Source organism: Rattus norvegicus, chromosome 7, assembly GCF_021556685.1.
Source record: "Rattus norvegicus strain SHRSP/BbbUtx chromosome 7, alternate assembly SHRSP_T2T, whole genome shotgun sequence".
NCBI classification, from domain to species: Eukaryota; Metazoa; Chordata; class Mammalia; order Rodentia; family Muridae; genus Rattus; species Rattus norvegicus.
The window spans coordinates 141,258,331-141,282,731 of record NC_141540.1 but is presented as its reverse complement, the minus strand read 5'-3'; the positions used below and the strand labels follow the sequence as shown (position 1 = coordinate 141,282,731).

Below are 24,401 nucleotides of genomic sequence, written 5' to 3'. Positions count from 1 at the left end.
GGTGAGAATGCTTTTAATCCTAGCCCTCAGGCTCAGAGTGTGGATCTCTCAGTTCTGAGTCACTAAAGCTACCTAGAGGCCCTCCCTCAAACAACATTTAAAAAAAAAAAAACCCAACAGTTCTTCCTGTCTCCTGCGCGAGTGCATTAGGGAGAAGGGTGAAGATAAAGGAAGGCAAATGAAGACAGTTTAAGACGGGACACCCGGGAACGAAAGTCCCTCCGTGGATGGAAGCCGGCTACGGAGAGCTAGGAATGTAGCTCCGCGTGACTGTCAGGGCCCGGAGGCTGCGACTAGCATTCACACCTAAGCACTGAGCCCGCCCACCACCTTAGGGGCGGGAGCCTTTGCATCTATAGCCTATCACCGCTGCGGAGGCAGAGCTAGTCTCCTCTTCATTGGTAGATGGTAAAGTGACGTCACACCAAGGCCACAGAGGGCGTCCTGATTGGTTGGCGCTGGGGGTTTGCGGCGGAGTCTGCGCCGAACTTTCGCTGTCCACGCTTCCAGGCGGTCGTGGGGGACTAAGGAGGGCGTGGGGACTGCTCCGCAGAACCCGGGGTTTGTTCTGAGGGCGGAGTAGGGGGGTCGGGGGAGAGAACGGGTGACCGGATGTTATCTGACTGACCGGAAGCGGGGCCTGAGGGAAAGTGCGGATACCCGGAGGGAGGAGCTTTCCGAAGAAGGGGCGGAGGGGCCGCTCGGAGCGGCCAGCGTGCTGCGCGTCTCTGCTTTGAGGCTGAGCGGAGGACGCTGAGCGGCGGGTGGGCTTGGGAGAGCCGGAGTCGGGCTGAGGTCTGGCGGGACCCGGCGCCTCACGCCCCCGAGAGCGGAACGGGAGGGTTTCCTGTCACCGGGGCACCTGAGGAGCAGCTAGGGTACAGCCCGTAGGTCAGGCTTGGGGTGCTGCGCGAGGAGCCGGGTTTGTAGTTGACTACTACTGTGTTGTCTGCCGGGTAGAGTTACAGTGCGCGCCTTTGTACCGGAGCCGGCGCCTGCTGGGGCAGGGAAGGAGCCGGAATGGCCTGGGCTCTGAAGCTGCCGCTAGCTGACGAAGTGATCGAGTCGGGGCTGGTGCAGGACTTTGATGCTAGCCTGTCGGGCATTGGCCAGGAGCTGGGAGCTGGTGCTTATAGTATGAGGTGAGTGAGATAACTCCCCAGACCTTACCTTCTCAATAACAAAGGCAGGATATTGAAAGGTGGGAGGGAGGCTGTACGGTTTAGAAAACCGGCTGCAACGTGGTGGGCAGACTCCCCCCCCCCCCCCCCCCTTTGGTTTGAGTAGCGAGTGGTAAGGGAGAACTGGAAACAGACTCTTGGAAGAGTCAACTCTGTAAGGCCCTTGCATCCAGATGGGGAGACTTGGGCATTGACTGTATATGTTTACGTGTGGGTATGATGCACATGAAGAAGGGGCAAGTGAGGGGTATCTAAGGAAGTTGGGCAGTTGGGGACCGAGGCTCAAGGTTGATAACTTATTGGGAAGAGATGGGAGGTCTTGGGCAAGAAGGCCACAAACAGCTGTCACTTACAACAAATTAGTGTTAAGGTTCTCTTCCAGGGTTTCTGTCTTTGGAAACTTGAGCTGAGAATGTTTAAAAAGTGACAAAGCCATGTGTACTAGTGCGGAACTGTCATACCAGCCCCCCAGCACTCAGCACAATCAGGAGTTCAAGGCCGTGCTTGGCTACATAGCAAGGCCAGCATGAGCTACATGAAATTCTGCCTTAAAAAAAAAAAAAAGAGGCAAAGATAACGTTTCGATGGTCCTAGACACCTTTGCATCAGGCAAAAATATCCTTTTGTTAGGGAAGATGGGTGGAGAATACTGCCCCCACACAGCTGAAGCAGCTGGTGGAGTTTTCTTCCCTTCAGGAATCGAAGCTTAGGTAAAGCTGGAATTTTTTTTTTTTTAATTTTATTTTTTTCAAGACAGGGTTTCTCTGTAACCCTGGTTGTCCTGGAACTTTGTAGACCAGGTTGGCCTTGAACTCGAGATCTGCCTGCCCCTGCCTCCCAAGCGCTGAGACATTAAAGACGTGAATCACCACAGCCCAGCCTAAAACTGGAGTTTTGAGTGAGCCACAGAAAAGAGCTCAGGATAGGATACCATGAAGCAGAGTTGAAGTTTATTAAAAGGTCGTAAGCATCCACTGAAGCCTAGAGACTAAGGCAAAGTGAGGTGTGCTCAGGAAAGACACACACCTGAGAGAGGGGTTCAGGCTTCTCAAAGGGATCATAACTGTCTTTAGTGCTTTGGTGGTACCTAAAGTTGTACTAAACAGGATTTTTAAGAAATCTTACAATAGGTTGTGGATCATACATGGGATTATTCTTAGATCTTAAAAGGTTTCAGAAATTAAGATGTTTTTACTGTAAACAAAAAATTATCCTTGTTTTGGGATTCGCAGGAAATAACTAAGAAAGTAGGAAGGCTATTGTCTTAAGGTTTTACTGCTGTGAACAGACACCATGACCAAGACAACTCCTCTAAGGATAACATTTAATTGGGGCTGGCTTACAGGTTCAGAGGTTCAGTCCATTATCATCAAGGTGGGAGCAGGGCAGCATCCAGGCAGGCATGGTGCAGGAGGAGCTGAGAGTTCTACATCTTCATCTGAAGGCTGCTAGTGGAAGGCTGACTTCCAGGCAGCTAGGATGAGGGTCTTAAGCCTTCACCCACAGTGACACACTTACTCCAACAGGCCACACCTCCTACTAGGGCCACTCCCTGGGACAAGCCTGTACAAACCATCACATTCCACCCCCTGACCCCCATTGACTTTTTCAAACATATAAGAGTCTATGGGTGCCACATCTAAACATAGCATAATGCAAAATACATTTAGTCCATCTTCCAGAGTCCCCATAGTCTATAGCAGTCTCAACAGTGTTAAAAATACAAAATTCAAGGTCTCTTCTGAGAGATTCATCCTGTCACTTTACTGTAATCCCCAATGCAAGACAGGAAACCAGCTAGGCAAACTCCAAACTCTGCATCTCCATGTTTGATGTCATAGCACTCTTCAGATTTGCAACAAACTTCTTTCTCCTGGGCTGGTTCTACTCCCTGTTAGCAGCTTTCCTCAGCAGATAGCCCATGGCTCTTCCATCTCAAACATCTTGGGGTCTCCAAGGCAACTTTAGTGTTACAGCTTCTTGTTTCAGTGTCTAGGATCACACATGGTCTTCTGGGCTCCTCCAAAGGGTTGGCATCACTTCTCCAGCTCTGCCCTCTGCAGCACTCTAAGCTCAGATTGAGTCACTCCACTGCCGCTGATGTTCTTGGTCATCCCATGGTACTGGCATCTCCAATACACTGGGGTCTTCCGCTGCAACTAGGCTTCACCAATAGCCTCTTTTCATGGTACCAAACCTCAACTCCTTTGCATGATCCTTTCAGTCCTGGGCCATCAATTGCAACTGAGGCTGCACCTTCACCAATGACCTTCCCTGGCCTCTCACGGTGCTAAGCCTCAGTTGCTCTTTATGACCCCTTTACGCCTTCAAAACCAGTGCCACCTGAGTGACTCTCACACATTACCAAGTACAGCTGCAGCATGAGGTACCACCTTGGCTATCTCTGGAACACACTTCCCAGAAGATTTTACCTCTGACGTTGGTCTCTTCTTAATCACAGCCAATTTCCTAGCTCCAACTGAGCAGCATCAATTGTCCCAGTAGTCCCTTCTATATTTCACTCTAAAGCCAGAGCCACATGGCCGAAACTGCAGTGTTCTGCTGCTTGCTGGGGCTGGAACATGGCTCCCCTTACTCTGTTACTGGCTTTGTTTTCTGACTCCCTCTCTCCCTAAGCTTTGCTTTCCTGGAACTTGCTCTGTAGATTGACCTTGAACTCAGATCTGCACGCCCATCTAAGCTAAGGTGTGATCCACAGAGCCTGGATGTAAGTTTTTATTTAACTAGAACTTGTTCTGTTCTAGGCTGGCCTTGAACTCAGAGATCTGCTTGTCTTTGCCTCCTGGGATTAAAGATTTGTACAACCATGCCTGGATCTAAATATACCTTGGTGGGGTCTTGCCCCAAGGTCACTACTCCCTTAATTCAACCTAATATCCTTGAACACAGGACTCCACTCTATGTCACTTCCTGGTGCCCCTTTAATACTTGAACCTTATATTTTATATTTTTCCTTTCCCAGCTTGCTATGCTTGTTTAAAATGTTCTTGGTGAGACTTAACCAGAGAACAAAGTCTATGATGGGCATTTCTGAGTCTTCCTTCATCAATGCAAATCTGAGTCTATTCACCTTAGTGTTAGGCAGACACTTCAGACAAGGGCAAAAAGTAGCCACATTCTTCACCAAAATATCACAAAATGGTCTCTAGGCCCCATATCGAAATTCTCCACTGAAACCTCTTGGGTCAGGTCCAAACAATTCCAATCACTCCCAGTAACAAAGTCTTCCATAGTCCTACCAGGATAGCCCATTAAGCCCTATTTAAAGCATTCCACAGCTTTCTAAATCTGAAGTCCCAAAATACATCTTCTTTGAAACAAAAGCATGGTCAGGCCTATCACAGCAATACCCTAGTCCCTGGTACCAACTTCTGTCTTCGTTAGGGTTTTACTGCTGTGAACAGAAACCATGACCAAGGCAAGTCTTATAATGACAACATTTAATTGGGTGGCTTACAGGTTCAGTTCATTATCATCAAGGTGGGAGCAGGGCAGCATCCAGGCAGACGTGCAGCCAGAGCTGAGAGTTCTACATCTTCATCTGAAGGCTGCTAGTGGAAGACTGGCTTCCAGTCAGCTAGGGTGAGGGTCTTAAAGCCCACACCACAGTGACACACCTACTTCAACAAGGCCATACCTCCTAGGGCCACTCCCTGGACCAAGCATTATAAACCATCACAGCTATATTTGAAGGTGATGGCAGGCTTAGGTCTTAACATGGATCATTACTACTTTGGCATTCTTTTTTAGATAAAGAATTTTGTTTCTATGTTGATAGTCTTCACACAAAATATGGCTACTTGTGTTGGAATTTCTCCTCCTCACATTGGTGCGTGTGCATTTGTGGAGGTCGAGGGGCAACTTTCAGGAATTGGTGGTGTCCTTCCACCATGAGGATTCTGAGATGGATCTCAGACTTGGTGGCAAGGGCCTTGAATCATCAACCAATTGATTCTTTAGCCACACCCCTTTTCCCTTCCCATTTTCCTGTAAGTTTTGTCTTTCTCTCTTATTGTAATTCCGCCTCGGAGACTTTTAAGCCTAAAGATCTGTTTCCTAGAACAACTTTGGTATTGGATAGTCATGCAGACCACACCTATGCAGATACCTTCCAGCCTCTGGAATGGAGGGAGTCGTTACTTGGGACATCAGACCACATAACAGTACAGCCAGTACAGTATATGTGCTTATGCATGAACATACACAAAATCTTTAAGGTTTATCTTTTATACAGTCTTTTTTTTTTAATAAGTTAATCAGACTTTATGATGTGCTTAAGCTTGATTTTGTCCTGAGTTTTCTATTTTGAAAAATCCTCAGGACCAATTTTGCCAGTGATGGTGACACATGTCTTTAATCCCAGCACTCAGGAGAGCAAGGGCAGGTGTGTCTCTGTGAGTTTGTGGCCAGCCTGGTCTGTAGAGTGAGTTGCAGACAGCAAGGGCTATACAGAGAAACCCTGTCTGGAAAAAATAAATCCTAAAAAAATAAAATCCCTTTTTAGGTCTGGGGAGATTCCTGGTGGTTCCTGACTTACAAGCATGTCCTGTACAAGAACAGCTGAGTTTGAATCCCCAGCAACCCCATGAAAAAGCCAGGAATAGCTGCCCCATGCACTCTTTGCCCCAGGACCCCTGTGTCACAGCCTAACCTGCCTGGCTGGAGAAATGGTTCAGTGAGAAGACCCTGCTCAAAGAGTGAGACAGTGGTAGAGCAGGACACCCCCAACTCTTCCTTCACACATGCACACATGACCTTTCTCATCTTCTTTACCAAAGGTACCTCATGTGTAACTTCCTATGTGTCCTTAAAAAATTATTTATGTGCTTGGGCAAAGAAGAAAACTTAAACGCAAGATAAAGAAGACAAAACAGTCACGAACTTGTGGGCCCTTTTGATCCAAGAAGTTTTAAGGCACAACACTATAACAAACTAAATTTGGGTTGTCTTAGTTACTAGAAAACAAATGCAGATTCCTGTTGACTACCAAAGCTGTCAGTCCCTGGAATATTTTACTTTCAAACCCGTGACCATGGTTATGTTATCCCTCCCACTACTGAGGCGCCTAACAAGGGTGCCGCTGCTGATGCTGTCAGTTAGTGTTGAATGAGACTGTAAGAGCTGATGATGTAAGGTGCACACATAAGCTGAGAAGTTAGACGTACGCTTGGCAGGTTTCCGGGTAAGCCTTGGCTCATTCATACTTCTACCATTGAACTTCTAATACTGTATAAGTTGTCTGAAAGTGAATTCATATCTCACTCGGTCGTGGTTTTTGCTGTTAGCTGGGATCTCAGGTGATGTGCGCCAGCTCCCAACTGGTGTAGCTGACGATGACCTTGAACTTCTGAGGGGGAGGGTTGTTTGTTTTTCAAGACGGTTTCTTTGTGTAGCTCTGGTTGTTCTGTAGACAAGGCTGGCCTTGAGCTCTTAGAACTCCAGCCCCCACCGCCCTCTGCCTTCTGCCCTCTGCCCTCTGCCCTCTGCCCGGAAAACAGGCCTGTCACCACACCCAGGCTATGTGGTACTAGGGATCAAGCCCAGCACTTTGTGAATGTTAGGCAAGCATTCTTCCACTATATCCTAAGTCCCTGGTCAGTGTGTGTCTGTGTGTGTGTCCGTCCGTCTGTCTGTCTGTGTGTGTTTCTGTGTCTGTCTGTGCTTGTGCTCGTTTGTGCGCATGTGTGTTTGTGTGTGGTGTGTGTGTAGGAGGGGTGCACATGTATGTGGAGACCAGAGGTTGATGTCAGATGTTTTCCTTGTGGAAATCAGAAGGTATTGGATCCCCTAGGAGGGGAGTTCCAGATAATTGTGAGCCACCATGTGAGATCAGGGAATTAAACTCAGAAAAACTAGTGCTCTTATTCTTGGGCCTTCTTTCCAGCCAGGTGATTGTCTTTCACTATGAACTCGCTTCTTTGTTTTATGAAGTCCTACTTCTCAGTTGTCCTTACTTCTTAGGAGATGGAGTCCTTTTCTACACCTCCATCATGTAGGACACCGTTTTATTTTATTCTAGAGTTTCAGGGTTACAGTTTGATCTATTGGAGTTAGTTTTTGTGCAATGTGATGGATCATGTCTAATTTAATTCTGCCTGTGAACAACCTGTTCTCCCAACTCCGTGACAATGCTCGCTTTTCTCCACATATGTCTTAAGCCTCATTGGCAACATTAGTAGCTGACGTTACGTTGCTTATGTTTGGACCTTCAGTTTTGTTCTGTTGATGTACCTGTCTGCTGTGTCAGCCATATTGGTTTCATTCCCGAGGCCCTGCACTGTATCCTAGTGTGTGGTATTGGTTTCATCCCTGAGGCCCTGTACTGTATCCTATGGTCTGCAGTGGCAATCCCCAGTGCTGTTCATTTCGTTCAGGATTGTTTTGGCTGCCTGAGGTCTTCTGAGGTTGCATGTGAATTTTAGAATAGTTTTTTTCTGTTTGTGTAAAGAGTGAGAAGGGGATTTTGATTGGGATTGATTGAATGTGTACACTGTTGTTTTCACAATGTTGATTCCCGATCCACGAACATTGGATGTTTCTCCATTTTCTAGTGTCTTTACTCCTTCAGAGGTTTAAAGTTTTCACTGTTGAGGCCCTGCATTTCTTGGTTAGGGTTATTTCTAGATACTTTATTTTCTTTGAATCTTTGAATCTGACACATTGGAATGTGTCCATGGTCTCCTTCTCTGTGTATTTATTGTTGGTGTATAGAAAAGCCATTGGTTTGTGCAAGTTGCTTCTGCATCCTGCCACATTCCTGAGTTTGGTTGTTGTTTCTGGAAGTTTTCTGGTAGACTTCTTGGGTCCTGCAGATAGGGATGGGTTGATGACCTCTTACTGCCTTATTGCTCCAGCTAGTGCTTTCAACACAGAGCTGAAAAGGAACAGAATAGTGGGTGTCCATCTTGATCTGACTTCCATGGGTGACAACAGTTCTCCACCTGTGGGCTGCAACCTCAATATCAGATACTTACATTATGATTTATAACAGTCACAAAATTACAGTTATAAAGTAGCAATAAAATAATCTTATGGCGGGGGTCAGCACAGCACGAGGAGCTGTAGTAAAGGGTCATAGTGTTAGCAAGGTTGAGAGCCCCTGACTGAGGATGCTGTTGGCTGTGGGTTTCTTGTACATAGCTTTTATTGTGTCGAGGCATGGTCCCTCTAGCCCTACATTTCTAGGACTTTTATCATCAAGGTATGCTGGGTTTTATAAAAAGCCTTTTCTGCTTCTATTGAGATAACAGTGTGATTTTTGACTTTAGTTAACGTAGTTTATTGCATTTCTTGATGTGTATATGTTGAGCCATCTCTGGATTTCAGGGATGAGGCCAACTTGGTCATGGTGATAACTTTTTTTTTTTTTGGTTCTTTTTTTTCGGAGCTGGGGACCGAACCCAGGGCCTTGCGCTTCCTAGGCAAGCGCTCTACCACTGAGCTAAATCCCCAACCCCAACTTTTTTGATCTTTGTCTGTATTCTGTTCGAAAGTATTTTATTGTGCATTTTTAAGCCTTTGTTCATCAGGAATATTGGCCCATAGTTTTCTTCACTGTTGTTGCTGTGTCTGTCCCTGGCATGGGTATTAGATTGATACAGCAGGAGTCTGGGAATGCTCCTTCTGTTTCTTTCTTCATTCTCAATAGTGTATATAGCTACAGCTAGTCTTTCTGGTAGAAATCTGCTGTGAATCCACCTGGCCCTGAATATTTTCTTCTTTTTTAGCTGGGAGGTTTTTTATTACTATTTCAATCCCCTCATTTGTTAGTCTGTTTAGATTGTTGACTTCTGGGTTTCCTTTTGGTGGTTTGAGTCTAGAAATTCATTTCTTTTATGTTTTACTGCTTAATTGGAATACAAGCTTTGTTTGTTTGCTTGTTTATCTTTTTGAAACATGGTTTCTTTGTTATAATAGCCCTGTCTGTCCTCGAACCCACTCTGTAGAGCAGGCTGGCTTCAAACTCACAGAGACATACCTGCCCCTGCCTCCTGCGTGCTGGGATTAAAGGTGTGAGCCACCATGCACAGCCTGAGTGCAAGTCTTAAAAATACTCCTGTGTGGTATTTTGAATGTCTTTGATGTCTATTGTAGTGTTTCCCTGTTCATTTCTGACTCTGTTAAATTGAGTCCTCTATTTCTTTTTGTTAATTGGGCCAAGGGTCTGTAGAATTTATCTTCCCAAAGAAAACAGCTCTAAGATTTATTGATTCTTTGGATTGTTTTCTTTGTTTCTGGCTTTATTTATTTATTTATTTTTATCTCTGCTTGATTATTTCTTGCCATCAATTGGGTTTGTATTTGTCCTTGTTTTTTTAGCTTTTTGAATTGCATCATTAAGCCATTTATTTGTGCTCTTTCTGATTTTTTTCTCTTTGTGGGTGTGGGGTGGGAATTGGGACAGGGTTTCTCTGTGTAACCTTGGCTGGTCTGAACTCCATCATTATACCAGGCTGCCTCAAACTCAGATCCACCTGCTGCTGTTAGAGACACTCACTACCGCCACCTACCTGTAAATTACCTCTTAACCCACTATGTTTTAGGACTATTTTGTTATTTATTAAGATAGCAGGTAAGCCTCTACAGAGCTCTTTGCTCCCAACAAAACTTAATAGTACTGATGAATGAATATACAGTGGAAGATACTGAGGTATATAAGCACTCGCGCACGCACACACACACAACACACACAACACGGTATATTTTTAAAAGTCTTATGTCATTTAAGGAATTAAAACACACAGCCATCTCATAATATAGTATTATACAGTCAGCTTGTGTTACTTATTAAATATTGATGTGTTTGCTTTTGTAAGACATGGTTTCCCTATGTAATTCAGACTGCCCTCAATCTGTCACCTACCCCAGGACTCCCCTGAATACTGAGGTTTAATGCACAAGCCTCAATGTCTGGCCTATATTATATAACTTTTGTTTCACTTTGGTATTAAGTTTTTTAAGACAGGGTCTTAGGTAGCCTAAGCTAACTTCCACTTTAGCTTCCAAAGGCTGACTTTGAGCTGGTCCTCTTGCTGCTTCTGCTGAGAGTGGGACTATAGTGAGTGACGCCCACACCTGCTGAGAGTGGGACTATAGTGAGTGACGCCCACACCTGCTGAGAGTGGGACTATAGTGAGTGACGCCCACACCTGCTGAGAGTGGGACTATAGTGAGTGACGCCCACACCTGCTGAGAGGGGACTGTAGTGTGAGCCATGCCCAGTTTACCTTTTAAAGAACAAGTTAATGCTATAACCATGTTGCTAATAAAATATATTTTTCCACTCTAAAGAAATGGTTTTAAAAGAGTTTGAAGATTATGACAGGTATCTTTATCTCTGACTCATTTATTTTGCCTAATAATAGTTTTTCTTCTATAAAAATGATCTTTCTTGACAGAAAACATAGAAGAAAAACAGGAATGGAGAGGTCCCATTAGCTTCATATTAATTAGTAATTATATCAGAGTAAGTCTCTGCCATAGGTCTCAGAACATTGTGGGTTTCAGCTTCAGTTCATTCTGTGGTGTGTGTGTGGTGTGTGTGCAAGCATGTGATAGTGTGTGTGGTGTATATGTGCATGCATGTGTGAGCGCAGTGTGCATATGTGTGGTAACTGGTGTGTATGTGCGTACGTGTATGGGTATGTGTGTAATGTGTATGTAAATGTATATTCTGTATTCTTTTTCAGTACCATTGCTTTAAGAAAAGTTTCTTTTTTTACGCTGTAGTTGGTGAGTGCTCAGTCTGGTTCTTAACCACCCTCCGTTTTCCTTGTCTCAGATAATGTGCACCTGTGAAATTTCTTCCTTGAGAAATGGGCAGCCAAGTGAGGCAGGTGGAAGTTCATGGCAACTTACTGTCCCATGTTAGCTCTGAGTCCCTTGAGGGAAGGCTGGCTGCTGTTATCCTTGCTCCGGGTGTCTTCACGCCTGTCCCTCTTGGTTCTCTAGGCTCTTTCTAGAAGAGATCATCTTAACAGAGGGTGGGCCTGGAGGAAAAAGGTTCAAGCACAGTTAAGAATTAGAGCCCAGCCATCGCCCTAGATCGAGAAGGCGATGTGTGTGTCCACAGAGCACACAGCAGCCTCTGTAGTGAGCTGATTTACTGCACTCCTGTGCTTCTCTCACACTCTGGACGTCATAGCCACGTTCTTCATGACACGGTTTCTTGTAGCCCAGCATGGCCATGAGCTTACCGTGTAGCTGAGGATGACCCATTTGTCTATTCGTGTGGCGTGTTTGTGTTTGGTGGCCAGTGCTTTTATCCACTGAGTCATAGCACTAGGTCCGATCCCCCTGCCTTTCCCTCCCAAGTGTAGGGTTAAAGGGCCGATTTGGCATGCCTGGTTTATGCCAGGATACAGATCATACTCTAGGTTTTGTGCATGCCAGGCAAGCACTGTACCAGCTAATCTACACCTCTGGCACTCACTTCATCCTTTTACCAAATGAGCTTTCTCTACCTTTATGTTTGGTTAAAGCATACCAAATTGGCCGGGCATGGTAGTAAATGAACACCTTTAATTCCAGCACTCTGAAAGCAAAGGCAGGTGGATCTTTGTGAGTTCAAAGTCAGCCTGGTCTACAGAGTGAGTTCAGGACTGAGTAGAGAGACTCTATCTTAAAAATAAACAAAAAATCCCAATGCCCCCCAAAAACTATTCCTCCTAAAAACTTGATGTGCAGAATTGACATGACAGTAGTGCACATCGCACTGGGTCTGCAGAATTGACAGTAGTGCACATCGCACTGGGTCTGCAGAATTGAAGCTGAAGAACCAGGTCCCATCGTAGTGCACACTACGCACAGAAGCCTGCCCTTCGGACAGAGCCCTTCATTGAAATGAACTCAGTGAGTGAGCATTTGGTGCAGTAGAGTGCTTCCTGACACACTGGAGAAGCTACTGAGTCTACAGAGTGTGTTTTCCTAACTTGTAGTCCGCTTCCCCTGGAGAAAGAGCAGCCTTCCCCCTGCATCAGCACATATTAATGACACAGAGCAGTGGGTCTTGTATGACCTGCTCCTCCTGATAGCTTTCATCCTGCATTACTCTGCTCCCACTGACCCTTTCTCTTTCCAACTGTCATGTGCACGAATGTGTGACAAGAACTGGGTGGCCTAGTGAGGGTCACCGTTGCTGTGGGACGGGACACCATGAGGAAGAAAAGGGTTTATGTAGCTTATGCTAATCCACAGGGCAGGAACCTGGAGGCAGGAGCCGATGGCAGAAGCCACGGAGGGTGCTGCTTATTGACTTGCTCTCCATGGCTTGCTCAGAATCCAGGACCACCAGCCCAGGGATGGCACCAACCACAATGGGCCAGACCGTCCCCCACTAATTGAGAAAATGGATGACTCTAGCTTGTGTCAAATTAACCCAGCCAGTACTCTGGTTTTATATGTCCAAATTTGTTCTTTTTGAATGCATTTTCTTTAAGAATAAGCAGGGGCCTAGGGTGTATTTACCGAGGATCTTTAAGTCTCTAGGATTGTAGAACTGAATGGGTTTTTTTTCTCCAATGGTAAAGAAATGCAGACTAGCAAATAATGATGATGATGATAATGATAACAATAATTCTAGATTGTGAAATCTCTGAGGAGCTGGTAAGATGGCCCAGTAGGTAAAGGTGCTTGCTGCTAAATCTGATGACATGAGTTCCATTCCTGGAAACCACATGATATATGGAGAAAACAGACTCCAGAAAACTGTTCCTAACCATCATATATGCAGTGTGTGTGTAAATACAGCTTAAAGAAACCTCCTATGAGTGTAGACACATCTGGGGTGTGTACAGCTCTGAATGATTGTAGAATCTCGACCTTAAGTGGCAGACCTTTGCTTAGTCATGGAGGGGTAAGTGGAATGCCACATGGTGCTGAGCCTGGGATCTGGATCTGAGCCTCCCTAGACACTGAGGTTTGAGGAGGAGCGTACCAATCTATGTTAATGAGGGTTGAGTTGTTGCTATGTCAAAATCCAGTTTACCTTGATTCCTGGTAATCGTCACTAAACTTTCAAAGAAGCCAGCAGAGATGATGTTTGAGGATGAGTCAGTCACAGTGAAGTCTCCCAACGCCCAACACTTTTTCTGAATTTGTCTTGTTTTCCACAGCATTTGTTGTAGCTGGTCTTAACTTCCTTTTCTAGAAATAGTGTCTGGTTTGAAATTGTCTCCAGGAACAAGAGTATTTCTCCCTGACTAGCATGCCCTAGGAAGGGGGTAGATTTTCTTGTTTCTCAGATAACCCACACTGGCTTTGAACTCAGGATCCTTCAGCCTCCCTGGTGCTGTATTTATAGGTATGTGCTGTCACACTGGGCTTTCTCCACTCTTTTTTTTTTTTTTAAACTTTGTATGTATGGATGTTTGCCTGCATGTATGCATGTACCATGTGCATGTAGTGCCTGTGGAGGCTAGAGGAGGCCGTTGGGTCCCTAGAACTGGAGTTATGGGTGGTTGTAAGCCACACCATGACGTACAAAGCAGTGAGTAATTAATTTTAACTGCTGAATTTCCCCTCCAGCCTCACTTTCCACTCTCAACTGTACCCATTTGGACAGAATACACTCAATAACAGGCTTGAGGACAAAGAGCACCTTCCTTGTCTCCAGGTGTAGTGACAGAGGGCTCTGGTTCCAGTGTTTGGAGATGGGGACAAGAGGATCTCTAGTTGAGGGCCAGCTCTGGCTGCAAAGGAGATCCTGTCTTTACACACAGAAGACTCAGTATCCTGAGAGGGAGATTGCACAGGTACCACCAAAGACCACGTTTGTAAATCTGGCATTTTTCTTTCATTGTTTTTCTCCTGTGGTGCTGTGGATCAAGCCAGAATCTCACTGATGCTATGGTCTGCAGAGCTAATGTCTCCAGCTGTTTCTTTTCCTCCTAAGCCAGGCATGGCTGTGTGACTCCAGCTCTGTGTGAAGGATGGAGACGGGATCGCTGCGGCCTGTTAGCCACCAGCCTAGCTCTGGTTCAGTGTGAAATCTTGTCTCAAGGGAATATGGACGAAAGTGATCAAGCTGGACCTCTGGCCGCCTTCTCTGGCTTTTTTGCAGGGGGAATACCCTCCCCTTCCTCTCTCTCTCTCTCTCTCTCTCTCTCTCTCTCTCTCTCTCTGTCTGTCTGTCTCTCTTCTTTCTCTCTCTCTCTCTCTCTCTCTCTCTCTGTCTGTCTCTCTTCTTTCTCTCTCTCTCTCTCTCTCTCTCTCTCTCTCTCTCTCTCTCACACACACACACACACACACACACACAGAGGAAATACCTTCCTCTCAATGCACACATACCTCGGGCATACACACATACACACAAACTTGAGGAGTACCCTCCTTCCAGTACACATATACCTCATACACATACACCATTAAGAGAAAAACTCCACAGAGAACAGGTTTGTGTGTTTTGAGTGAGGCACAGTGGTACACATCTAGCAGGCCAGCACTCTGGATTGAAGGTAGGAGATGAAGATGGGAAGATGTCTAGATGAAGGCCAGCACTGGTCACCTAATAAACAGTCCTAAGAACTAACAAAGGGGAGTGACTGGGTGGCTCAGGGCTCCTGCTGCTCCTCCAGAGGATCGGGACTGGGTTCTCAGTACTCACATTGAGCCGCTTACAAATCCCTGTAACTTCCGTGACAGGGGAGTCCTTTTCTGGTGTCAGATATTGCAAGTGTACTGTAGCTTGGACTGTAGCTTGGTACATTTTAAAGCTTGAGCTGGAGTGAGTGTTCAGAATTCCAAGTAATGCCCACAATGTCATGGTCAAAGTTGGCAAGAAAGATTGTTTACATCTATTTTCTTTATCATTTTATGTTTTCCAAAGTATTTGTATTTGTAAAGTACATGTATTCCTCATGTATTTGTCCTTGTTTTGTTATGAGAATAGTGTCTTACAATGTAGGCCAGGCTGGCCTTGAACTCAGTCCTGCCTCAACTTTCTAGTAGCTGAGTTGTAGGCATACACAGGCTTTCTTATGTCCTTTAAGGAATTGTAGAAGTTGTAGGTGGGCATGATGTGACTTGCCTAAAAACCTGGTACTTGGAAGGTAAAGCTAATAGAGTCAGATTCAGGGTTGTCCTTGATGGCATATGGAGTTCAAGGCCAGTCTGGGCAACATGGTGAGACCCTGGTGTGTTGTTGTTGTCGTCGTTGTTTTAAACAAAACAAAACCAGGGAGCTTGGTGAGATGGCTCACTAGTTAAGAGTCTTTTGGAGAAACAGTTTGATTCCTAGAATGCACATGGCTGCTCATAACCATTTGTAACTTCAGTTCCAGGGTTTCTTTTTTTTTTTTTTTTTTTTTTTGGAGCTGGGGACCAAACCCAGGGCCTTGCGCTTGCTAGGCAAGCGCTCTACCACTGAGCTAAATCCCCAACCCAGTTCCAGGGTTTCTTAACCCTCTTCTGACCTCCACAGACACCAAACATGGAAGTGATGCACACATATACATGTGGTCAAAACATCCATACATGGACTGGAGAGATGGTTCAGTGGTTAAAAGCACAGACTTCTTTTCTAGAGGTCCTGAATTCAAATCCCAGCAACCCCATGGTGGCTCACAACCATCTCCAATGAGATCTGATTCCCTCTTCTGGTGTGTCTGAAGACAGCTACAGTGTACTTATATATAATAAATAAATCTTTAAAAAATCCATACACAAAAAATTAAAATATAAAAAAAGCAAAAACACATTGTTTAAGTCTTTACAGTAGTAGATGAGTTCATGTGTTTACAAAGCTACTGTAGCCGCTTCTGAGACCACACGCACCCTTGAGTGCTGCTCTTTGTGTTGCTTTAACAGGATATCTAGTGTAGGCAATAAATAAAGAGAAGAGGGCACTGTCCTGGGATTGACATCTGCTCAGCTTTGCTCAGGGCTGTTTGGTGGATGGCGTCACATGGCTGCATGGTGACATGGTACCTGGTCACATGGTGTATGGTCACATGGTATATGGTCATGTGGTCACATGGCAAAGATGTGTATGAGTGTATCTTTGTTCTTTTATTTTTTAAGAGATGGGAATCTTGGTATGTTTTCCTAGGCTGGCCCTGAACTTATGGGCTCAAGTGGTCTGCCTGCCTCAGTCTCCTTGAGATTGGGGTTACAGACTTATATGGCTATGTGTAGTGAGAAAAATGCACTCAAAGGGGAAAATCAGAGAATGCCCTTGAAAAAATCGTGCCATCAGGAGCTGTTCTCCACTGTATTCCTTTCTGAGTGTGGAGCCCCCTTTCATCTTGTATCTGACTCATTTTTCAAAAATTCTCCTGTCTGAGTTGCCAGTAAGGTCCAAACACACAGTTTTTGGGGAGACTCCCCATTGCAGAACCACTGCCCTTGGTTTCCTGGATTAACATTTGGGGATTCTGGATATTATTTTCCCTCTCTGTCTGTGAGTCCTGGAACAAACAGTCTTTGACACATAAGTGGCTTTAACAGAGATCATTTGTCATTAGTTCCTTTCTTTGTAAGGAGGAGGTCCCGGGTGACCTGTACTGATGACTTCGCTGAAACTTCACCAGGTGAACAGTATTTACAGCTTTTCACAGGCTTTTATAGTTAACTTTTCATTACTGAATCTGCCTTTGCACCACGATCAGACATTAATGGAAGTCATTTGTTTTATTTTAGTGATGTCCTTGCATTGCCTATTTTTAAGCAAGAAGAGTCAAGTTTGCCTCCTGAAAATGAGAACGAGATCCTGCCTTTTCAGTACGTCCTCTGTGCCGCCACCTCGCCAGCAGTGAAGCTCCACGATGAGACCCTGACCTACCTCAATCAAGGTCAGATGCGTTCTCACTTGCATGGGAGACTGCTGGGTCTATGCTATGTGACGTGTGCCTGTATGTCAGAGATCAGGCATGGAATGTGGCTTGTCAACTAGACCCTTAGGTGACACTCGATCTGTGTTCCCAACTCCTTGGTCTGCTGCCCATTTCCAGCTCAGGTTCCTCGGTTCTCCCAGTTGGTGTCATTCTGCCTGCCTGTCTGTGTTCACTAGTCACAGGCCCTGGACAAGCCGCTGGACTTCGGTCTCACTTTTCTTGTCTGTAAAGTGGATTGACAGTAACTTAGTAAGGGAAGTTGTGTCTATTACACGTGGCAAGATGTGAAAATGCTTAGCACGGTGCCCACCCAGCTCTAGTCGGTGATAGCCGTGTCACCGTCTGCACTCTGTAGCTGCGTTCTTTCTGAGTTGAGATAAGTGAGTCTGAGTAGGCTTGACTTGTAATTACTTTTCTTCTAGGACAGTCTTATGAAATCCGAATGCTAGACAATAGAAAACTGGGAGAACTACCGGAAATCAACGGCAAGTTAGTGAAGGTAAAACAGGCAACATATTTTGTAGATTTTAGGAGGGGAGTATGTTTAGTTTGGTTTTATTTTATTTCATTTTTTTATGATTTATTTATTTTATATACATACATACACATATATATATGTACATATATATATGTGTGTGTGTGTGTGTGTGTGTATATATATATATATATTACACTGTGGCTGTCTTCAGACCCATCAGAAGAGGGCATCGAATCCCATTACAGATGGTTGTGAGCCACCATGTGGTTGCTAGGAACTGAACTCAGGTCCTCTGGAAGAGCAGATAGTGCTCTTACCACTGAGCCATCTCTTCAGCCTCTTGGTTTTATTTATTTATTTTTGTTTTTGTTTTTATTTTGTTTTTTTTTTTCTTGATAAAGTCTTGTTGTATATTCTAGGCTGGCCTTGAATTCTGTATCCTGCCTCAGTTTAGTATAGTGTAATGCTGGGATTTCAAAAATGCACCATCATGCATGTCTGGGATCTTTTTTTTCTGTTTCATGTTCTTTTGGATCCTTGGAGGCAGGGATTAATGATATATTTTTCTGCCACCATTGCCTGACAGATCTTTGGGGCCAGTGTAAGCCTCTCTGTCCTCATGGATTTAAATTAATGATGTGGCTGTGCTTGTGTACACATGCCAAGGACTGAGTGTGGCGGTCAGAGGACATCTTGAGGGGGTCACTTTCTATTCATTCCTACCATGTGGTCCCATGGACTGAGTTGGTGGTCAGTCCTAGAGGTAAGCATCTTTACCTGCTGAGCCTCCCACGGCTTCTCAAGAGCTGTAGAAGCAGCAGGCTTGGAAGTCCCTGTTCTGGACAGCTTCTTGGTGCATTGTTTGTGGTGGCATAAAATCAACTCCTCGAGGATTTTAATTCGCATGTGTGTGTGTGTGGTGTCTGTGTATGTGTGTGGTGTGTGTGTGTGTGTGTGTGTGTGTGTGTGTCTATGTGTGTGTGTGTGTGCATGTGTGCGTGTGTACCAAAGCTATAGCCTAGTACATGTTGGGCAGGTGCTTTATCACTGAGCTACATGTGCCCCCAGCTGTTAAATTTCTGGTTCTTTGGATACCTGGCCTTGTAACAAAACCCAGAAACTTCGATTGGTTTCTGTCCTCTATGTTATTACATCCTGAGTGTAAGAAGAGTCTGCAGCAGCTTTTCTGGGGTTTTCTGGGGGCACGTGTCTGCTGAGACCTGTGTGGTCCAGTCTGAAGATACAGGCAGCGCGTGAGCCGATGGCGTCTCTAGCAGGACAGACAAAAAGACTGACTGTGCTAAACTGCATCACCCAGGACGATCTATCGAGTGAAGGAGACTTACACTCTCTGTCTGTAAACTGAAAATAACTAGAAAAACTGACAACCTCAGCAGTCACACTGATGGATAGAGGCTTTTGTTTCTGATTGTTGTGCACAGTAAATGGAGAACTCAGAGGGTGCAGGAGTGTTAACAGCAGCTGTAAAGGGGTGGGGAGCTGGGCAGCTACCTCACAAAGTGAGAGGAGCATAAGGACAGTGGCCGGAAGCAGCTGTGACCCCTGGGTCTACAGGTTGTGCATAAAACTGGTGTGTGTGCACCTGAAGGGTTAGGCTGGGTTACCTGTGTGTAGAGAATCCCTCTCTAGGCTGGCAGGGTGGCTCAACAGGGAAAAGTGCTGTCCCCAAGAGCAGGTGACTTGAATTCTATCCTTGGGACTCACCCACCCACATGGCATAAGGAGAGACTGTCTGTGGCGAGCATACACTCCCCCAGTAAATAAAGAAGTACATATAGTAAGACTTACAGAAGCAAAGAGTGAACCAAATAAATGCCAGGTGGTGGTGCACACCTTCAATCCCAGTACTAGGGAGGCAGAGGTAGGCAGATCTGTGAGTTTGAGGCTGGCCTCTACACAGTGAGTTCTAGGACATCCAGAGCTACACAGAAACTCTGTCCATAAAAAAAGTTATTAGGGCGGGATGCGGGGCGGCCCAGGAAATTTTAGATTGTGTCTAGAAACCAACTAGCATCAACTCTGTTAGTTTTCCTGGTGGGAACTGGTTTTCTGGCTGCATGCAGACTGACATTGTCCTTCTTGTAGAGCATCTTCCGTGTAGTGTTCCACGACAGGAGACTGCAGTACACTGAGCACCAGCAGCTGGAGGGCTGGAGGTGGAACCGGCCAGGAGACAGGATACTGGACATCGGTGAGTCGAGCTGCTGCTCCGAAAGCACCACGCCTCTGGTCCTGAGGGTTGGTTTCCCTGCTTGTCGTTCCCTTTGATTCGTGAGCCTCAGAAGTTAAGTTAGCAGGACGTTGAGGTTTTCCCTAGGCGTAAGAAAACCACCTGTGAGGGCAACGTCAGGAGGAAGTAGGACGTGGGCAGGAAGCTCCAAGGCAGTTGAAGAACAGTTTTTGTTTGCACTGTGGTGATGTAAAATGTGTTTGTGTAAATATGTAAATACGTGTTTGTGTGTGTACTGTAAACCCTCTCCCACTGTACATGGAGCGTTGAATAATAGTAAGTGCATTGCTTCGTCTACTCTAAGTCATGGCTTTTCATTCCACTTTCCCCAGCCCTCATTAACCACTGTCCTGCTCTGTCACTCTACTCCAGGGACCTCATTCAGTGTCTGTCCTCTGTGACTAGCTTCTGTGAGTTAGCATGGTGACCTTTGAGATCTCGTCATGTTGTAGCATACGTCAGGATTCCTTTCCTGTAAGGCAGAACAGTGTTCACTGTTTATCCACTCAGCTTTACCCTCCGGCTCTTTTCAGTAATGCTCCTGCACACGTGGACATGGTGGGGTCAGTAGTGCTCCTGCAAACGTGGACATGGTGGGGTCTGTTCCAGTCTCTACTTTGGTTTATTTGTCTGCAGCAAGATCTCATTCTGTGGCCCAGGCTGGCTGAACTCATGGTGATCCTCCTGACTCTGTCTCTTGAGTGCAGTCTCTTGACATGAGTTGCTGCTCTCGATGCTTCTGTTCTATTACTAAGAAGAGGGAGTGCTGGGCCGTGTGCAGCTGTTGTCAGTCTTCTTTGAGAAATGCCTGTAATACTTTTTACCAGTGGCCTAAGGTCTCTTCGTGTGTGACAGTATCTGGTCCTTCCTTCTTTGTGGTGGTGGGTATAGAATCCAGGGTCTTGCACGTTAGTCAAGCTCTACAGCTGACTTACGGATGACCTCAATTGTTTTATTAAGGATTTATTTTATTACTATTACTATTATTTTTCAAACACAGTCTTACTCTGTAGACCTAACTAGCCTGGAACTTGTCATGCAGACCAGGCTGGCCTTGAATTTAGAATAATCTGTCTAGCAAGTATTGGTATTTAAAGTATGTTTAACCATGCCTGGCTGATTTATTTTAATTTAAATTTTTATAGTTGTTTTATGTATTTGTTTGTTTATTTCATTTTTTCAAGACAGGGTCTCACTGTGCAGCCCTGGCTGTCCTGGAATCACTGTGTAGAGCAGGCTGGCCTCAAACACAGAGATCTGCCTGCCTCTGCCTCCCAGGTGCTGACATTAAAAGTCTATACCTCCATGCCCAACTTACTAGTTTTGTTTTTCTTTTCTTTGTTATTTTATGTGTATAGATCTTTTGTCTGCATATATGTTCATGCAAAACATATCTGGTACCCAGAGAAGCCACAAGAGGTTTTGGATCCCCTGGATCTGGAATTGCAGACTTGTAAGCTGCTAGTAGGTGTTGGGAATTGAACTAGCAGCCTTTCTTGTGGGTTTAGGGATTGAACTCAATAGTCAGGCTTGGTAGTAAGTCCCTTTCTTTCCTAGCTATGCCATGTGGCCACATAGGAGCCATCATAGCAACCTGACTGGTATTGAATCCAGTCCTTAGGCTTCTGCCTTACAAGTGCTGGGGCTGCACAAATACACCCGCCACACACAGAGCGAGTTTTCCACCGGTCGAGGTGTTTATCTTCTGTTTTGTTATCTTAAATATTGTTTTCCCTAAGTGATAGGATCTTGGCAAATACAGTCTGCCTCTCTCTCTCTCTCTCTCTCTCTCTCTCTCTCTCTCTCTCTCTCTCTCTCTGTGTGTGTGTGTGTGTGTGTGTGTGTGTGTGTGTGTGTGTGTGTGTTAGGTCCTGTGTCTTTGTTCTACGGTGGTTACTGTTTGCAGTTGATAAGCATAATAGTGTAACTGTTACAGACTTTGCCTGAGAAAACACTGGTTATCATACAGATAGTCTAAGATCTTTGTGATACGACCTTAGGAGACATAACTGCCAGGCAGTATGGTCCTCCTTAGTGCTTCCTTGCTTGAGTTCCTGATGTGGGACAGTGGTGTAGCAGTTCCACAGCAGCACCAGGACTGCCACCCAGGGTTATAGTCCTAGTTTTTGTTGTTATTGTTTACTTTTTCTTTTTCTCCAAGACAGGGTTTCTCTGTGTAGCCCTGGCTGTCCTGGAACTGGCTCTGTAGACCAGGCTGGCCTATAATTTAGAGAGATCCACTGCTTTTGCCTCCTGAGTGCTGGGATTAAAGGTGTGTGTCACCACCGCCAGCCCTGTATCCCCAGTTTTGATGTTGATAATTGAAAACAGAAAGTGGTGTTTGAGTTAGGCCATGTGCAGTATACAGCCTGTGCACCTCTCTTCAGTGTAGTATTTTTATTGTGTCACAGTTTATGTTTTCTCAGAGTCTGCACTGATCTGAGTCAATTCTTCCTCTGACTATGATGCCCTAATTCATGTAGAGACACAGTCCTTGTGATGGGCTTTCTGGCAGTAATGCTAAGCAGAACTTAATATAATTTAAAATTTTCTGGTTCTAGTTCTCAAGATAATAAAAGTAGGAGGATTGTGAGTTTGAGGGTAGTGTAGGCAGTATAGTTAGATCTTGTATCAAAAAATTTTTAATTTTGATATTATAGCTAGTATATAGACTTAATCTACCACAATCAGTTGCTTTTTTTTTTTTTTTTTTTCTTTTTTCTTTTTTTCGGAGCTGGGGACCGAACCCAGGGCCTTGCGTTTGCTAGGCAAGCGCTCTACCACTGAGCTAAATCCCCAACCCCGCTTTCTTTTTTTTTAAAAGATTAATTTATTTATTATATTTATATTACACTGTAGCTGTTCAGACACACCAGAAGAGGGCATCAGATTCCTTTACAGATGGTTGTGAGCCACCACGTGGTTGCTGGGATTTGAACTCAGGACCTTTGGAAGAACAGTCAGTGCTCTTAACCACTGAGCCATCTCTCTAGCCCCCAATCAGTTGCTTTCTTAAAACCACGGTAGCCACTGGCATGGTGGCACATGTCTATAGTCTCAGCTACTCAAGAAGCTGAGGCAGGAGAATTACTTGAGCCCAGGCATTGCTTCGAGACCCCCATCTTAAAAACAAAACAAAGAAGCCCTCAGAATTGTTCAGTGCTTCCCATTGTGTTTCCCAGATATCCCAATGTCTGTGGGTGTAATTGATCCCAGGGCCAATCCTACCCAGCTAAACACAGTGGAGTTCCTGTGGGACCCTGCAAAGAGGACATCTGTGTTTATTCAGGTAAGGCACTGCAGTTGTCACAACAGTTGTAAAGCCTGCCTGATACTGCAATGAAGCACAGTGGGGCTGCAGGTGCAGCTCAGCTGTAGAGTACTTCCTTAGCGTGTGTAAAGCTGGGCAAACCTGCTGTGGGGTGCACACCACAGATGTGGGGGTGCACACCACAGACCTTGGCGCTTGGGTAGTAGAGGCAGAAAGATCAAAGTTATATGGTGCATTTAAGGCAGTCTGAGTTATGTGAGCTGGTTCCTAAAACAAGTAACAGTAAAAATAAGGTATATTAAACTTAACATTGTTTTTGTGCAGGCGGACATGGTAGTGCATGCCTTTAATTACAGTACTAACAAGTATCTATGAATTCAAGACCAGCCTGGTCTACATATCGAGCTCCAGGGTAGCCAGGGCTACATAGAGAGACCTACATCTCAAAACAAAAAGCAAAGGGAGCACACGAGTGTGCGAGAGATTCAGAGTCCTTGTGCACAAGTGCACACTAAACACACATTCTTGTACTGAGGTGCACCTCTGTTTTTCTGGATTCTAGCCTCTCAAGTTCAGGCTTCTCAGTATGAGGAGTTTTGAATTGTTCTTCTAATTTTCCAGTTATTTACTTAAATCTTACTTAAATGTTTGCTGTTGGCTGCATAATATACCATTCTTTGATCATAGATAATTTGCCCAACAATTATTTAACATGTAAATTGTTCTAATTTTTCATCGTTATCCACAAAGTTATTTTGAACATGCTTAGACATAAAGTTTGATTTGCTTATGTGATTATGTCCTTTAGGCAAACTCCTTTGTTGTTGTTGTTGTTTCTGTTTCTTGAGATGGGGTTTCTCTGCCTATGCCTGACTCTCTAGAACTCAGACCCACCTGCCTCTGCCTCCTGAGTGCTGGACTAAAGACATAGGCCACACTGCCCTGCTTATTTCTAATCACCTCAGCCAAAAGTTCGTTAGTTGCCTTTGGGTTGTCACTGTTAATACTTTGTGTACATGATTTTAAGACCTTGAATAACACATGGTCCCTTGGAATAGGAGTAGTTTTTGAAATATTTATTTTTAGATTATGTGTATGTGCCAGAGGTATCTAATCCTGGCTGGTGTGAGCCATCTGCTGTGGGTCCTGAGAACTGAACTTGGATCCTCTGAAAAAACGAACAGTCGGTGCTCTTAACTGCTCAATGGTCTGTCCAGCCCGCCCGCAGGATTAGTGTTTGAGGCTTAGAGTCATTGAGCAGTTATCCAGAGTTGACCAGCAAATCTCCTGTACACCTGACTGCCTGTCTGCTGTGTTCTGAGCCTGACCGTGCCTCCTTTAAAGACTGGATGAAGCTCCTGGGCATTGT

At 45.1% G+C, this 24,401-nt stretch overlaps 1 protein-coding gene across 6 annotated transcripts in view; it reads left to right on the top strand.

Annotated features, from left to right (window-relative positions):
* Positions 1 to 493: 493 nt before the first annotated feature.
* Positions 494 to 24,401, top strand: part of Tfcp2 (transcription factor CP2) — a 41,976-nt gene continuing 18,068 nt past the window's right edge. For 5 of the 6 annotated variants that reach the window (XR_015624143.1, XR_015624142.1, XM_087557598.1 and 2 more), the window contains exons 1-6: positions 494 to 561; positions 961 to 1,142; positions 16,839 to 16,990; positions 17,455 to 17,531; positions 19,617 to 19,722; positions 22,944 to 23,050. Coding sequence is in view for 4 of the 6 variants with exons in the window: in XM_087557598.1 (XP_087413724.1) it covers positions 1,021 to 1,142; positions 16,839 to 16,990; positions 17,455 to 17,531; positions 19,617 to 19,722; positions 22,944 to 23,050 (564 nt within the window). In the remaining 2 variants the exon portion in view is untranslated. 6 annotated transcript variants of the gene reach the window in all.